Source organism: Notothenia rossii (genome assembly GCF_949606895.1).
Source record: "Notothenia rossii genome assembly, chromosome: 11".
In the NCBI taxonomy this organism is placed as follows: Eukaryota; Metazoa; Chordata; class Actinopteri; order Perciformes; family Nototheniidae; genus Notothenia; species Notothenia rossii.
In genome coordinates, this window is record NC_136910.1 from 17,081,667 (window position 1) to 17,100,024 (window position 18,358).

General features: G+C 41.1%; 1 protein-coding gene across 1 annotated transcript in view; it reads left to right on the forward strand.

Moving 5' to 3' along the window:
- Positions 1–18,080, forward strand: part of LOC307025415 (heparan sulfate glucosamine 3-O-sulfotransferase 3A1-like) — a 29,833-nt gene extending 11,753 nt beyond the window's left edge. The window contains exon 2 of the mRNA XM_079660057.1: positions 15,839–18,080. Coding sequence (XP_079516183.1) covers positions 15,839–16,460 — 622 coding nt within the window. The 3' untranslated portion in view covers positions 16,461–18,080. The remainder of the gene's footprint in view (positions 1–15,838) is intronic.
- Positions 18,081–18,358: the final 278 nt, after the last annotated feature.

Below are 18,358 nucleotides of genomic sequence, written 5' to 3' on the forward strand. Positions count from 1 at the left end.
TGTCAGGGCGATTGTTTATTCTGACATCTTCCTCTCACACGGTCACATCCTCCCCGACAGTCATATCATCAATAGGGCCAGGAAGCCAGGCACCAGCATGGACAGATGTACAACATATAGCATTCAAAGTCCTCTCTAACAAGACAAGTTGCATGTTCTTCATCCATTGCAGCTCCCACCTCCGCCTCCTTCAACACGACCCCATCAATTATTAATCCAGCCAATTAGCAGTGCTGCATTATTCACCAGGAAGCTGTGATCACATCCATTAACTTCACTGCCTCATTGTGGCTCTCCCATGTGGCCTTAGCATAGCCCACAGTCCCCTATACACTGTGTTCATATTTGACCACCAAACAGTTTCCAGCACATTTATTTTTAGCTGATGTTCATACTATGTATGTATGTATGTAGTCACCTATTCAACAACTTCCTTCCACAAAAATGAGACGAAAGCAAAAAATAATCCATAGAAATAAAAACTATGGGGAAATCTCAAATGTAACGTAATAATCTGGAGTATTTTCTTCAACTGCGTATTGACAGGTGGGAAATATATAATCTCATTATCACCTTGTTGGCTTTCACACAAACAAAACTAATAGTGAAATTACTAAAATTAGTCTAACTATTTATTTTTGACAAAAGACAAAGAACAAAACTAGATCTAAATCCGGCACAGGTTCTTAACAACGAAAATATTAAAATAAATCATGCTGCTGTCAGTGGCTGTGAACAGGAAGTAATGTTTTTGCCGCCCTCCCCCTGTTTCCCACAGCTCTACGAACAGCGCGCTGGTCCCGATTGCTTGTCACTGGGATTTATGGAGCCTCCTATCTCTGAACAAAATCACTTCCTGTTTTCCCTGTGTTTACCGGACTCACAGGCGGGCAGCCGCACATTTGATAAAAAGTGATTTATTTTCATTTGCTTATCTGCCTAATTGATGTCCCCCAGGCCTCCCTGACAGCCCTAATTTCATTACACAAACAATTTAGAGAAGTTTGATTAACACAAATGAGAGTTCAGGGCCCCCGACCGGTTTACATGTTCCTACACATTAAGGGTCATGCTTTCTTCACACTGACCCTTTGCACCACAGTCATTTATAACCACTGCCTATCGCAATGGACGGTAGCTTGAAAAACATTTGAATTATCACTCTAATCAATAAAATGTTCTTGCACCACTTTAATTTGATTTAGAAATGCACTCTTTATTTGTGTTAATCATCATACAGTAATATACCCCACGTTTCACACAGCTTTAGTTCACTGCAATGAGCTGATTTTAAACCCCTTCCTTCAACCAGATTCTCATTATGGCCATTGAGACGCAACAGTATTGATTTTGTTGTTGAGGATTCACCTCGAGCATTGATTTATGGCCCTTAGGAGACAACTGTGTGTAATTAGGCTCATATTGTCAAGGGTTCACCCCACTATCGCCTCAGCTGTAGTGGCTCATTGATGATTCTGTGCTTTGTTTGCTCGCTAATGGTGAGGCCTTAACACACACACACATATGCACCGGAATGCACACACACACATGCACAGACTCGGTGGCTGTCGTGGGCAGGTCTGTTTCTGACATACCATTTATTACATCATCATATTTTCCACTCAGGCCAGCAGCGTACTCTGCTTCACCGCCCTGTTTTTTGCTCTTATGTTCCTTCTCTCTTTCTTGTATCCAACTGGCTTTTAAACAGAGCTTGCTGTGGTGAGGCGTAAATCCAGCAGGAGGGATTTCCCCCCCCCTCACCCACAAAGCTTTTACTTCTGGCAATCCAGGGCCAGTGCGCGTATCTAGCTCTCCCTGATGAACTCTTGGATGCACACTATAGCAAAATGGCCCTTTTTTAGAAGAGCTCTTTCAAATCTCTAGGTGCAAGTTCAAAAAGACACACTCAAAAAGACTTCAGAAATGTATGTTTGCACTCCACATATCAAGGACTATGGCTGACATATGCACACACTCTATTTAAAAAAATACATTCAGGTTTTCACTGGAGGAAGAACTCAAGCAAGTTGTTTTCAAACACATTGACATTTTTCCCCAGCACCATTTATCTATAGGTTTACAGTCGCACTACAGGCCCGTAATGAAATGCAAATGTGATTGAAATTGGTTCATAATGTCCCCTATTCAACTGTCAAGAATATGAATGGCACTAATATGCATTTCGTTTTGGTTTGCTTCTTTTCTCCCTAAACGTGTTCTCTCGAACGATTGTGCACACCCGTCCCCTCCTCGTCACTGTCTTTACACTATTTATCTGTTTTTTAATTGTGATTTGGTCGGACTGTATTTATTCACGCCGTAGCCTCTATCTGTATGTGAGGCACATCCGTCATTCAAGCCTGGCAGAGTTTGACTCAATAACAGCGCAAATATCCAGCCATTATCTCTCCGCGGAGTACTCCCTCAATGTTAATGTGTTTTTAGGACGATTACATCAATGTGAAATATTGAAAAATAACCCGCTGATTGATAACATGAATCATCAAGCCTGTGTCCCCTCCCCCCCTGAACACCTCATTTACCATCTTCGTGGCAACATGCCGGGGAACTGCCTACATGCCATCAAATACTCGCTTGAGATGGAGTTATGGCGCTGGCTTAGTAATCAGATGGGCTTTGGCGAGAATTAGAACATTCGTTATTGGACCGATACGAGCAAACAGCTCCATGGGCCATGCCTCTGTAATGCCATACATAAATACACCGCAGACCTGCTCGTAAAAGAATGAAGTGCAGCATCCCTCATGGAGATAACTGTTAATCTATAGCTGTTAAAGTGTAAGAGCATTTCAGTCGGTCTTCTCGCTCAGCTCCAAGGCTTTACATTTGGAAGTAAAGTATTAAACTGCAGCATCGGTTCTGCAAAAGATCCAATTCAATCGGATATAATGGAAGTGGGAAAGTATCTGGCGTTATCCTGCTCATGGTTTCTCTACCTTCTTCTCTGACAGTCACTATAGGGCTGAGAAATATATTTGAAATCCTTCTCATGGTATTAATTCCTGGCTAATGTATGCAAAATCCCATTTAAACTGATGTTCAAAGATTTGTAGTCTACGCACAGGACCAAACTATTCACTTGTTGAACCAACATTTTGTAAAACGAGTGGTTAAAAGTGGTTTAAGACCAGCGAATGCCATATAACTACAATGTTTTCAGTTGAAATCAGGCCGTTAATCTTTGACCCATGTCACCAAGCTCCTCCCTATGTATTTTGTGTTTATTGTGTCAAAATAAAGGCATTAGGGATTTACAACCGTGCTGCTTTACCAGCAGCTCTTAGCGGTTAGCTAGGGTACCGGCATGAGGTTAAAAAAAAAAAAACTCATAACCAAATCTAATATTTCATATGAATTTAAAAAGTCACTTATTTGCGTTGGTCTGGTCTCAAACTCACTCTCAGGCTTTAGCTGAGCGCCTTTTTTAACGGGGAGAAAAAGAAACCTCCACTACACTACACACATTGTCCTAACCTCGACAATGAGGCTCTGCCCTGTAATTACATTCTATTTCTAAAACCATCCGTCTTTGCTCACAGAGAGCTGACAGGCTAAAACATTAGCACGTTGTCAGCGGCTCCTCAGACGCCGCATTTCTCCGTTACACTTCATATTATCTCACTCCCTGAATCCGGCTGCCCAGATGGGGTTACCTCCCTGCAGTCTGGGGAGGAAGAGGAGGTGTTTTCCTGCTGCGAGGGCCAGTTCAGCTCCGCCGACATGGGGCCTCCTGGCTTCTCACTGGGGGTCTGTTGAATTCTGGGTCACAGCCCAGCCCCAGGCAACCGCTGGCTCCGCTCTAGCCATTCTGTGCTGGTTTAGCCCCTGTGACATTGTGGGTAATTATTCACCTTTTCTTTCAGCGACAACCTGTTCTCCATCCGCTCCACCTCACTAGCACTGCTTACAACCACCCGTGCAACTGGTGCTGATAGCATGCCGTTGTCACACACCTCAACATCACCTGTTCTTTATGCACGGCACTGCTGCCTCGACAGAAACGACCTGCAGCAAGTTCCATTATCCCCGGGCTATTTATTTAATGGATAATGCAAGGGACGCAAAATGGAAATCACGCATTCGACCATGTCTCTAACCCCGAATCCTCCCTGCCCGCCTTTCCCCGAACTGCATTCATTCTCATCTCCGGTAAGCATAAATCATTTTGGTAACTTGTTATTACCAAGGTCATTATTAATTCTCCAGGAAGCAAAAAAAAAAATCCTATCAAATATTTAAAGCTCCTACGTGTGAGTACAGGAACATAATCTTCATGTGTCTCCAAATCTAAGAAGCAAAAAGAGATTGAGCGAGCCCGTTTGTCTTTACGTCAGAAGAAGCGATAAGAGGGGGCATTCATACATGCTAATCTCTGCCCCTCTGCTTCTTCCGCGGTGGCAGGGCGGCGCGGCAAACGTGCGAGCTCGCTAGTGTGCTCTGCCGTGTCTTGGCACCCAGATGAGGAAAGCGATGCGATGGTGCCAGGCGCTTTGTATTCTGAGCCTGGGAGTAAAAGGATGGAGGGAGCAAGCAGTAGGGGGGGAAATAAAATACGAAAAAGGCTGTAGACAGAGAGGAAGAGAGCATGGAGACAGTGTAATCACTTTTACACTGCCCGATACTGCTGTCCGGCCTGACGCTTCACTCTTATCCCCAGCCCCCTCTCCCAATATCTCACACTGTCTGTGTGCCTTTCTCTGCTTTCCCTTTTTACTCAGCCTAAGCAGAAACTTGAGCTCTCTGGTTTTGTATGTATTGAATATGCGCAGCAGTGTTTTTGCTATCTTGTTAACTATTTGTTCAGCTAGGTAAGCTTACACTCCTGACTTCTCGTGCTCCTAAAACTGGTTAACTGTCAAATATTTGGCTTTCATTATGTCACAGCTATCGAGTTACACGTGGAAATGATGTTTTACTGCCTCTTGCCCTCTGCCGCTTATAGGTCCTGAGACAAAGTACTGTAACAAAGTAGAAAGTGTAATGCAATTCAACATGATGGCAGCTGAAACGGACACCGCTGCGAGGTAGTCTCAGAGTCAAAATAGAATAATGTTCTGAGTTCACAGCGAGGAAATGTGCCAAGCCCGTCTGTTGGCTAAGATACTACCTGACTAATTTTGGCTTCTCTATATGCTCATATTTGTACAGGACAATGACTCCCTTTCAGAAGTTGTTCTATTTTAGAAAATCCCAGGCGGTTTACAGTCAGAGCTTTCAGATGTTCGCCAACAAGACTCTCAACCTGTCAAGTTCTCACTTTAATTGTGCGTGTAGTACAGTACGGCATTATTTTGAGTCCACTGTTTTAAATAAGTACATTGATATGCTTACTTATGCTGCGGATCTGAGATCGAAACATCAAAGCAGATTTTCTGAAGATTTTGGTTTTGAGGATGACATCAACTCCACAAGCTTTCAGTCTCTTTGAGATGTGCAAACTCAAATGTATATTGTAGCAGCAACCACACTGACACGGTATAGTCATTACTGCTCTTTCTTTGCTCACTCTTCTAGATTGAACCTCAAATATCTATTTTTCAAGGTTTTGTTTTTGCAGTCTTTCCAGCAAAAAAAAGATTTACGGCCTATTCTCAACTGTAAAGATACACAACAGGGAAAACGTCTCAAACGCTGATCCCTATAGGTCACCATGACTCTTACATTTTTACAGGAGCTCCCCACTGGATGCTAGTTGACCGTTCTGGTGAAACACAAGTCCTACTGCTATGCCTCCTACAGTATAATGGAAAACAGATGCAGCCAAAAACCTTTGAGGATTAAATGTGGCTCTGAATTTAAAATAAGCTGTGATTTATCATTGCCACCCCTGTCTCGTGGCATTAATAGCAGCATAGGTTAATGGAGCAGCAGAATTATACAGGTTTTAATTTAAGATGATAACAGACATGTCTCCGCATGATTAATACTGTATTATATTGCATTTTCTGGGTGTGGCCATACTTCTAAACACACTTCTGCATTTTAGAGCATTCCCAAAAGAAGACCAAATGCTTTCTGTGTATATGACCAGACGTGCTCTTAAGTCTACTCGTGTTTCCTTGCGCGGAAAAAGAAACCTTCATCTCTGATTTAACAAGACTAAGTTTAATAAGCTGCCTATCTGAATACATATTAGATCATAGAGGAAGAGCCAAGGGATAGAGCAAAGCTGAAACAACACAGTGATGGAAAAAACACCACCATGTTCTCCTGGGGTTGTTCAATGATTGAAGATCCCAACAAATCTTTAAGGAAAAGATGGAAGTGTAGCACACAAAAGTACACAATAGGCTGAGCGTTCTGGAGTTTTTCACCCCAATAAAAAGAGAAAGTGTCAAAAGTGTTTGCTGGTGAAATCAATGTCACCACACTGCGCTGAGGAAATGTTTGAGAAATGCTCATGCCAGTGTCTCTCAGTGTACAATGAGAGGAGGGGGAAGGGATGGTCTTTTTTGCCAGGCCATCATTTTGTTTTCGTGAAGGGATCTGAAATGAGGCTTTAGCAATCGGACTTTAGCCTCAATTTTTTAAATCGCAAGCTTTTCCGCCTTTTTTTCTGAGCTCTAACATTTGAATTGCTTCTTCTCAGCGACAAAAGCAGCGGAGGCACACAGGCGGGATCTGTGCCAGCAGAAATGTGGCTCATAACAGATATCTTTTTAACAACAGTCTATGTGGCATATCCAGCAGACTAAATTGTTTATGTTGAATGTTTCAGCAGCTTGGAAATCACCATGGTAATGGTCCCAAAGACAAAAGCCCTAGCCCTTTTGTCATGGGTAATTAACGCAGAGCAGTCCTCTCAAATCCTTCCATTTGGCTTTGAACAAATTAACATTTAATTTTGCTCTCATGCATTTGACACAGGGTTTTTTCATTTTCATTTTTTTTTTATTCAAATCAGGCTTGAATGTAGAATTTAAATACCCATTGAAATGGTTTCCGTTTGAGGCAAGTGGTTCTTTATTTCTCCAGATTATTTCAATTGCTATAAACTATAGAGTAAAGATTAGTAGGGCTATGGAAGTAGACCACTTGAAATGTCCTATCGTAGCCACCTTCAGTACATTAGCGAACAATCAAGAAACAAAATACCTTGAAAACATGCTTTGGTATTAAAACTAACTTAAGGTGTCTTATCACCAAAACTGTTGAGAACTAAAAACTGACTTAACAGAAAGAAATAGCACTGAGCTGATGCCAAAGCCGATCCCACTGAAGTGTCGTCTCCTCATGCTCCGTCTGAAACTCCATGTAACTCTGAACAATTGGGTCAAAGAAAATATGAAAAAGTAATGCAGGCGCTGAGTCTGAGAACTCCAACATACACCCCATGTGATACGGAGCTACTGTTTGGGTTATAATTAGTGGTTTTAGAAAATTGGTTTAAAGGAACATGAATCACCAAATCCAGAATATAGCCCCATCTCTGTTGGCTTGCTTTCGGTTCATGTGGGTTTTTAACTCTCCGGGCAATAATCAGTTTAGCGTCTCCATTAATTCGGACACAGGCTCAATGTGTTTTGCACCTCTCATGTAATTGCATCAATCCATGTAGAAATCCAGGTGTTAATATACCAAGGAAGCATTGGGGATAGATTACAATTCAATTGCTCACACCACCTGGGGTGCCGCAAAAAATAGAATTATTTCTCCAAGCCACATCTGTATTTTTATACTTCACTCAAATCACTGTATCACTAACAATGTTACAGATAATTGAGAGAAAATAAACATCCTCAGGTTATAGGAGACCTATATAGACCAGAGAATAAAGGGTTTCAAATTATTATTAGAGTTGGCAGGCATTTTGTACTTGGGGCAACCGTAGTTCTTCAGCCACAGTAACAAGTTGGATTTAGAGATGTCAATTTGTCGCTATTACCTGCGTTTATGACTGACATTTCTCATCAACCATTGGATGGCTTCCAATGAAATGATCTACTCAAAATCATGGTCCCCAGCGGACGAAGCATACGATTTTGATCATCACCTTACTGCCTCAAGCGCCAGCATGAATGACATTGATGGTTATAAGAGTCATTTCTCGACAACTATCAGATGGATTGCTTACGTTTTTTTGCAGACATTCATGTTACACATAGGATAAGTTGCAATTACAATGGTGATTACTTAAAGTGGACCTATCATGCTATATTTGAAACATATATAGGGCCATACCTATACAAAACATGTCTGGTATTTTGAAAAAAAAACTTCACAAACAGTTCACCCATTGTAGCCAAACCTCATTCTGCTCAAACCCCTCTTTTGAAGACGCAGAACTTGGGTCCTTAGCTTGAAAAAAAGAGGAGGCGGAGCTAATGCCTGATCAGAATTCTACCGGAGATAAAGTTAAATTCTCTAAAATCTGTATCCGCTCGTTATACCCCCGTTTTTAAAAGATTTGGGTACGGAGGAAGAGAGAAAGGGTTTTATTTTCTGACGCTGCATGACTTCCCCGACGCACCGGGGACACATATGTATGTATAAAAGACATCACAAGGTGCATTTTGCATGATAGGTCCCCTTTAAAGTATTATCTAGCGCTATTATAATGGTACATTTAAAATTATTTATTACCTTTGTACCTGGAAAAAAAGCCTTGTTTAGGGCAAATGAAAAGGGTGAACCCATTTAAAAGAAAAAAGAAAAAACTCATAAAATGCATATGGGATATTTCTGTCTGTTTTCTGTCTTCTATCTATTTGAGTGCCCTCTGCCTCTCTGTCCTCCTTTAAGCTCAACACCTCACCCCCTTGTCCTCTCTGCTGATACGCAGTCTGGATCTGAAAGTGAGCGTCCTCTCCTTGATGTCTAAAAGGCCTCGGTTGGCTCGAATGCTTCCTGAAGCCTCCCTCAGTCACTCTTCCACCACAGTTAGAGGGGCTGAATCATTCACAAGCGCGTTGCCATAAAGATAAAGCTTCTTTTTCCACCCTTACGCAATAAACCGGGGACTTCCACTCAGCACCAAGGAAGAAAGAAGTATTGAGTTAAAAACACTGCTGATAAATTTATAAGAACATACTGCAAAGCTAACTCTATAAATGATTTACCGAATCGCATAATGGTAGTTGTATGGAAAGGAAAAAAAGTGAGGAAAAAGTAACGCTCAGTGGTAAGTGTCCAGCGGGGAGATTTACTTATACAAGAGAACAAACTATATTTTTACTACCATATTCGTGTACACCATTTAACATTCTTTATAAGATCTCTAATCTTTAAGTGTGTATGAAAAAAAGAAATTAACAAGTGTAGCCAGACATTTCCACAGAGATAAATCGTTTTTCAAGTGGTTTTGAGTGCTTCCATTCATCAGATAAAAGCCCTTGTGGCTAAATGTAAAGACACATTTCCAGTGTTGCCTTTTTCTAATCCACTTTCATGTTGTAGATTAACTTTACTTTATTGTTTTCCCTCCATTTGGGCTCAGAGAGGACTCCACATTTGATCCTCCTTAAAGTTTCCTGTCTCTGTATTTCAATATCACTTGGAAGTGGTTAACAAAGTTGTTCTTTTAATGAAACTGAGGTTTAACTTTAAACAAGTTTTCCGAATGCACTCTAATTTCCTGCCAGACACAAGCACCACTATCTTTTGAAACATATTCACATCCTTTTCTAATTTGAAACGCACCCAATCAGCAATCTGACAATGAATTTCCTGTTATTTTAAAACTGAAATTTTCTAAGTTTTTCATCCGCAGTGACATTGTTATCTTATGTGTCCCCTGTGTCGTGCAGGGTTACTTTCCTTTCCTACTTACTCTTTATCAAAACCTTGTCATTTCCCAGAGGAAAACGACAGACCCTGTCCTCCCATGTTGTTTTCCAAGAAGAGAGAACTTTCTTATCTTGTAATTGTACTTCTCAAAATTGCTTCCTACCCCCTACAGTTCCCATGTACCACCCTGAATTCACTCGTTCCTTCAAGAGCCCACCTTGGATAATTTCTACTTAACTCAAAGTGTAAATTGCTTAAAAACGTGGCTTTGCTTCATTTATGAAAAATAACTGGTTCTTAACGAAGCGTAACTCAAGTTTTTTGTTAGCCAATGTCCCTATATGACCTATTCAACTTTGTCAGTTGCTTCACTTTAAAGCTACTTATGACTTGGGAGTGAATTATGGGAAGAAGTCCTTAACCCCAAAACATTTGGTTCACAAGAGGATTTTGTGATTATAAGCCTTACTAATAATAACTCTTTTTCTGATTGTTTCACAAAAAAAGGGCTTATTTATATATAAAATTAGCACCCTGTTAGACCAAGTTGTGCACAAATTTAAGTAGTTTTTAAGTAAATAAATTGGCTCAGAATCTATTGGTATGAAGAAAATATAGTTATCATATACCAAGGGCAGCCAAGAGCAAATCCTGCACACTGTTCGCCCCTAATTTAATTTTCAACCATCCTGACAACAGAAAAGTCAAGACACTCAATTGTGTAATGGAAGCTGTGCGATACAGACAGCAGTAATCCTGTGTAGCCATGTTGGAGGAGTACTTAACTGTCCGGGATGGGGTAGGATTTAGAGCCATAAAGTGCAGGTGTGCAGTCAAAGGTGACACAGTGCATGAGGATTCAGTGGAGGGGAGAAAAAGGTCAGTTTGTCTGATCCTGGAGGACTGAGACTGTCAGGGTCATAAAACGGGCGATTATCCTGGCCGGGGCTGTCTGCTGCTGGGAAGCTCACACCTGTAATCCCTGAATTATAAATAGGTTGATCGCTCTGCATCCAGCCTCAGCGAAGGATGAATCCATTACACAGCCCATATTTAAACAATGTCATTAATGCCAAGGAAACATGTCATTTTGGCATTTAATAGTGTTTCCATAGGAATCCCAGAGTCCTTTGCAGAGGCTGTTGCATCCCATGCATATGTTTCCTTTTTGCTTTAATATTTGGCGGCGCTGTCTGGCAGAGCAGTAAAGCTCGGAGCTCAGAGGAGTGGGCTTTCACCTCACCGCACAGCAGCCATTACTCTAAATCACCCCCTCCCTTCCTCCTCCTCTCTGACCTCCGCTAGCATCCACTGACCTGGAAAATATCGTGTGAGTCCAAGCCACCGGGAGCGGCGCTGGCCTTTGCTTCGCCTGCAAACAGCAGAAATATTGAGCCAATTACAAGATTATTATCTGGTGGCGGTGGCAAGGGAACACTGTGGGAGTGTAGTTATGCCTGCCAGGGCTCCCTGCTGGACAAGGAAAAATGAATCAAAGGCGTGTGGGGCGGGGGGGGAGAAGTGGACAGCTCTCATGCCCATTTGCTTCTATGTCTTTACAACTCCCGTCAATTGACAGACATTGGCCAAGCTCCAAACCGCCTTTCTAGAAGTAACACGGAGAAATGGCCCATTCAGAGCTGATCATTTGTTCGTTTTATACTTCTTTCTAATTTATGTCATGTTGTGATGTTATGCATACAGTAAATAAGACCTTAAGAAATGTTTTGGCATGTATATAACAGGCAGACATGAGTCACAGCCTGTATACGAGGGCAAAGTCGAGTTGGTATGCGAATAAAATTCATTCAGTATAGGGAAACAAAAGCATTGATGCGTCAGGCCCTTTATTTAAAAGTGGTTACTTTTATAAAGCCTACAAAGGATGCATTGAGGGATGTTCTGCACATTACCTTGTACATTGGATTATATTTTTTTTAATAGGGAAAAGAGCTGCCTGAACGAGTCCTGGAATCATTCTCCAGATAGTTAGTTCCATATGAGAGAAATTACGTCATTTACAACATGTGTTATGTTCTGTCATGTACACAAGCTGTTTGTTATATACTTTAGCATCTTAGTCATTCTAAATACTTTTTAAATGTGTGCCAAAACATTGCATTTGATTTAAAGGAAGGCGAGGGTACATGCGCAGTGTTCTCTCTCCTGCTGCCCTGTTTCACGCACCAGTGTGCTCAGGGAGTTGTATTGTAGCAACATGATGAAGACATCAAAGCGGGGTCTGTAACTGCAGTAAATATCAAGCACTTGGACGATTTGTCATCTGTTACATCACCTTCCCTGCCAATAACGTTTCATTAGAAAGCACTGCATGCTTCTGCTGCAGAACGGAAAGAAATACCACATTACAGTTCACTGACTGTAAAAGTGCAAATTGTGTTTCTTACTCCATTGCCCAACTGGAACTTGGAAAAGTTGAGGATTCTTTACTTCTAAAACATTTTTGGACATTATTCCCAGAAAATTTTATCGACAATATGATTAGTCTGGAAAAAATGCAAAAAACATGAAATGGTTCCAACTTGACTCACATTTGATGATTTGCTTAAAATGTCCAAAATCCTAAAACCAGATCAAAAGAAGTTTTTTTTCAAAAACCTCTGAGCGCTCCAGCAACAAAACTGAAAATCCAAGTCAATACAATGGGACACGGTTAAGCTTGGTAACCAAGATGACCTCTGTTTTCTGTTTAATGTTATTGTAAATGTTATATCTCTGGTGTTTTTTGTATTTTGCTTTGATCAAATGAACAATTCAACTACGTCACTTTTGGCTCTGAGGTTGGGGCTGATGGTTGGGGCTTTTCATCGTGAGTTCAACAAACTTATAGAACCTAAATTGTTGGTATGCTTATCTTAACAATAAATGGTGAATACAAAATCAACAAATATAACATGCAGGGCAAGTATGAATGTTTATATTTCCTTTAACAAAAAAAAACACTTAATAGTGTGTCATCAGACTGCACTTGACTAAGCTTAAAACCACAATGCCAAGTAAAAGGTTACCAAGAGAGCTTGAAGGCTGGTTCCATGAGTGAAAAACAATGTTCTTATCCGCCTTCGATTTCGGATCCGCTCCAAAATATAATGAGTCTTCCTTGGCCCTTACTATGACCCTCCAACTGAGTTAACAAAACACTAGCCTAGTTATCCAGTTCTGACAAACCAATCGCCAACCAACCAACAAGCAAAACAAAAAACATTTACATCAACCTGGATACATGAGTGCTTTACGACTCATGACCATCCTTATCCTTGGACTAACAAACATGGCTGTCTTCATGTTGCACACCATAGCACATACCTCAGTGACCCTGAAAATCCCCTCAGAGTGCCCTCGCTCCAACACACCACCACTGTGAGTGCCGACCACAGAACAAGCTTGACGCACGCCATCAAATATGGATGCTTTCTTTAGTACGGGCTCATTGCTTTTTTATGAAACAATAATGTTCTCTTTTGTACATAAGGTTTCCGGTACTATAAGGGATGTTTCAGAAGTAGCTTCCAAATCAGCATGTTGTCCACATTGTCAGGACTCTGCATGAATTTGTCTCTGTTAGTCAGCTTAGCAAACATTGTCGTCCCAGGTGGGGTTTGTCTTAAAGCACCATTATAACAGCCTCACTCTGGACTGTTTGTGCAACGGGGCTGCGCTAATGTGACAAGGAAAGGAGCCTTGTCCATGTTGCTCTTAAGACAACTGTAGGAGAGCTCGTAGACACTGAGAGGACTCTGGAGGTCAGGTGATGGTCAATGTTCGAGACATCGGTGCGCCCATGCTACTGCTATTCCTGTTATCGACCGCTTCCTGCATGTCCCCCTTGTGCTGACCCCGTGATCCGTCCCTCACAGCGAAGATCCACTCAACACTGATGTGTTTTGACATTGGCCTGAAGGTATTGACTTATGGCTTTTAGATCTGTTTCACCTCATACGCTGAGCAGCTGTTTTAAAGCCCGGAACAACCGCAAGGAAAACTGTGAAACACACAGTCTTGCTGTCACCTCTAGACTCTTCAGCAGTTTAGGAATCTTCCCGTTTTTTTTTTGTTGTTGTCAGCAATCATTTGGAATTACCAATAAAATGTTGCTCCGTATGTGTCCAAAAAAATACACTGTTTGTTTTTGTCACACATCTATTCAATGAAAAGCCCAAAAGGATTTTTGAAGTGTTTGCTGAGGAAAAGATAATGCCCTCGACAGATTTATAACACTGTAGTTTTAGGTAATTGCTTAAAATCACATTGACGCTCAAGTGACAAAGAGCTTTAGCAGATGTAGGATTTACCTTGGCGTCTTGGAGGAAAGAAGTGTGAGTCTGTTTAATGTCATTTTTAATGTTATTTCTTAAGTAAGTTCGCAGAAGGTTAGTTTAATTACACGGGGGGACAGAGCATGATTTCTTTTAACCATAACGACCATCATTCCCTGATATTTAACACAAATTGTAACTTTATCAAACCTAACAATGTAAGACCAGGTATAGCAAAGATCACTCATTCTTTAGGGCGTCTAAAGAGCTAATTGGAGAAAAGCCTTTGACACAACCAGCCTTCAAATCCTTCATGACAGCTGATGTCTTTTGAGAATGCGCTCTGTTTGTGTAGAGCTTGTCCTTAGCAAAGATCTCAGTGCCCTCCGTCTCATTTTGCTGTGTGTGTTAAACGGAGCATGATTGTTGCCAGCCTCTTTCTGCAAGCCGGAAAATCTGTAGCCCATCGCATCAGAACAAGACACTGCAGTACAAAGACGCTGTACTTTGATCACACATCGTACTTGCCATAGCATGGTCCTGTAAACAACCGGCTGAAGTGTTGAGCACTCTTCAGTCATTTCAGATGACCTTCTTCCTTTAAGGTCTCAGTAGTTCTAACACGGGTGGCAAACTGCATGCACCCTGGGAGTTTCCTGGGTCACTTTGCCAGCACCAGTCCTCGCTTTAAGGAGCACCAGCCTAGCAGATCAATAATTAACAACTGCATTCTGTACTTTGGTGAATTTTAAAGCTGTATTCTGCAGAGGCTCTAAATGGCAGAGGGAGGGCGCGTTAATCATTCATGGACTGCTTTTACCCGCTTTGCTTAAGGTTGCTGTCCTGAAAGCAGCTGGGCAGAAGGAAAGTGGAGAAAAGGGAGAAAGAGAGGAAGGATGGCGTGGACAAATGAATTAGCTTCCCATCTTTTTGGGGAGTTTGGGGCAAAAAGGACTCAAGCAAACATGAGGAAATACTGCCAAAAAACATGTAGAATTTCAGGTTATGTTTGGTTGAACTTTGTTGTTTTCTAAATATTTGAGGTAGGATTCATTTCAAAGAGCTTTAGGATACTCATATACATATATATTTGAATATAGTTACTCTTTGTTCTTGGTTGTTTTGTAACACCTACAACAGAGGAAATCACTAAATTGCATTTAAAATAAACACAAAGTTACCACTCGGATATTTCTTACAATCCACAAGGGGGAATTGTAATATTAAAACACATGTTTCTGATGTTTCCACCATATGTTGCGAAAAGTGAAAGACAAGAAGATGATTATGCTGGAGGAGCCTTTCAGCTCAAATATCAATATTTAATAAGCAGCACTACCATAGAACGGTATAGGCATTGACATTTTCTTTTCGCGCCATATGAGCTTCAAGAATACCCCATTTCAAATGCACCCGGGGGAATCCCCTTCTTGATTTCCTAACCCCTCAGGCTACATTAAGGAACACTGGAGGTAGCATCTGCATACTATCACCAGGAGAATGTATTTTACATCCTGAACGCGGTGCTGCGCCAAAAACTGCAAATCAACATGCGGTCCCACCTCTTGCAAGCTAATTGAGCATAGAGAAAAGGACACCTGATCGAGATCAAATAAATAAACTCCTGCAAACTGACTGTTTCCACTGTTATTCTGGATTGATTGGATTCTACGTTTTTGATGACTTTGCCAGAGTTAGTCCATTTGTAATGTTTATTGTAGTAAGAGCGGTGGTACAACTGTGACAGTCGACAGTGATTCAGTCGGGTCAAACAAATATCTCACTTCCTGTTTCCATTTTTCTCTTCCCAGAGAGCTGATGCCCAAGACTCTGGAGGGCCAGATCACCATGGAGAAAACCCCCAGCTACTTTGTGACCAGAGAGGCTCCGGCCAGGATATCCGGCATGTCCCGGGACACCAAGCTGATCGTGGTGGTGAGGGACCCCGTCACCAGGGCGATCTCGGACTACACACAGACTCTGTCCAAGAAGCCGGACATTCCTTCTTTCGAGAGCCTCACCTTCAAAAACCGGACTACGGGGCTCATCGACACCTCGTGGAGCGCCATCCAGATCGGCATCTACGCTAAGCACCTGGACAACTGGCTGCACTACTTCCCCATGGAGCAGATCCTGTTTGTGAGCGGCGAGCGTCTGATCAGCGACCCGGCCGGAGAGCTGGGCCGCGTGCAGGACTTCCTGGGGCTCAAAAGGATCATCACTGACAAACACTTTTACTTCAACCAGACCAAGGGTTTCCCGTGCCTCAAGAAGGCCGAGGGCAGCAGCAAACCCCACTGCCTGGGCAAAACCAAAGGGCGGACCCACCCCAACATTGACCCTGAGGTGGTGCAGAGGCTACGAGACTTCTACAGGCCCTTCAACATGAAGTTCTACCAGATGACGGGGCGCTTCTTTGGCTGGGAGGACTGAATGTGTTTTTCTCTGAAGGTTGGGGTATTCAGGAGCACTCTAGGGGGGGTCGTATAAGAGCATGCATTTGTAATATTTCAAGAAATAGTCATAAACATGGCTACAAATCAAAAAAGTATATAATTTAAAATGAAAAATAGTTTGGTTTTTAGGGAATAACTCAACCCTCTGTTGTACAGTACAAATGATGTGTTTTCAAACAAATAAAGTATTTATGGAGAGCAATGCTAACATATCCACATCTTATATTATCTATACATCACATTCTGGAAGTTATATTCTCAAAACCTAACCTTTTCGCATAAACATTTTAACTTAATTCTGGTGAGATTATGACTTTTTTATTTTTGTATTTAATTGTACAACATAGCTCTTATAATATATACATGTATGTGATAAATACATATAATATATTTGAGAATATAATAACCCGAATGTTACAGAAAGTATTGGATTAATCTTAAAAGTCAATGAAAAATTGCCAACATTTTATAAAAAATTATTCTTAGAATATTTGTACCCTGAAAGTGTTCCTACTACTCCGTCCTCAGTGCTAACTCTAAGCAATATGTGGCTGTTACAGGAGAGAAATAATCCCCATTTCCCTCCGTGGCACCCCAGATATGCAATATTTCACTGTTACATTTTTCATCTACAGAGCTGCCTCTAATCCACAATCATGGAGATGAACATATTGAGTTGTTGAAGGATTTGCGTCATATCTACCTGCACTATCTGACGTTTTTTTGCCAGTGTGAAGTCCTTGGCTGTGACTCGGAAATATTGTATGCAGTGCTTCTTTAAGAAGATGTGTGAAATCAGTGTGTCCAGGGGCTTTTGATAAAATCTGTGATTGAATGCCATATTTTAAACATACATAGCTGCTTTTCAAAAATGTAACTTTTCTAGCAAAATAAGAATATGAAAAGATAAAAATATATGTATTTTTGAAATGTAGTTATTCAAGAAGTACACAAGCAGTATGTATGTGTTATAAATAAATAACTCCTCAGTGATTATTTGCTCTTTTATTATTATGCTCCCCATGCCTTTTGAGGGTTTTCCTTGTTTTATACTAAAAACATGTTATCCTCATTTAAATTTCAGGTCATCCTGTTAAATATATATTTACCATACAGTGTGGGAACGCTTGTCTCCACTTAGCTTCCTGTGCCAGAGCTGCGAGTTTGTTATTTCAAGCATCGTCTCCCCACCTTCTCTTAATGAAGTTACAGGCAAAGATAGCACTCGCTGTTATTCAAGCAACAGTGAGTATGATGGAGGGAAAATACTTCCTTCCCGCACTGTGACTCAAATTTCCTCAACATGCCTCCTTGTGAATTGAATACACTTGATGTCACTGGCCTTCCTTGCCTCCAGGCGAATTGTTTGGAAGTCTTTGAAAATGAACAATGACCGAGTTGTGTTCCTAATTTCTGTCTACTTGTATTGTGAGCCACTTTCTGAAAGCAGATGTGCCTCTAAAGACACAACATGATTTTGTGTTTTGGTGTGAGCATCAGAAAAGAACTTAATATAGATCTTGTGTTGTTCTGACTGTTTTCTTAAAGTTGTTAAGATTTTGAAGGCACTCCTTGAATAAAAAATGTCATACGTAAACATTTTTGTCCACTGGCCTTTTTTTAATTTGTTGATATTTTGAAAAGATTATTGCATTCTGGAAGCCTTATTTCAGGTCTCTTGGCAGCTTTTGCAGGGGGACAATGTCAAGAAAGTAATAGTAGTATTATCTTGCTAATATGTGTATTTAAACATAAAAGAGCAGAATGTGCAATACATAAAATACTTGTGCTGGGGTATTAATATTGTATGTTCTGATACATAACACTATACGTTTGAATCACTCTCTACGATCGACTGGACACATGACAAATGAA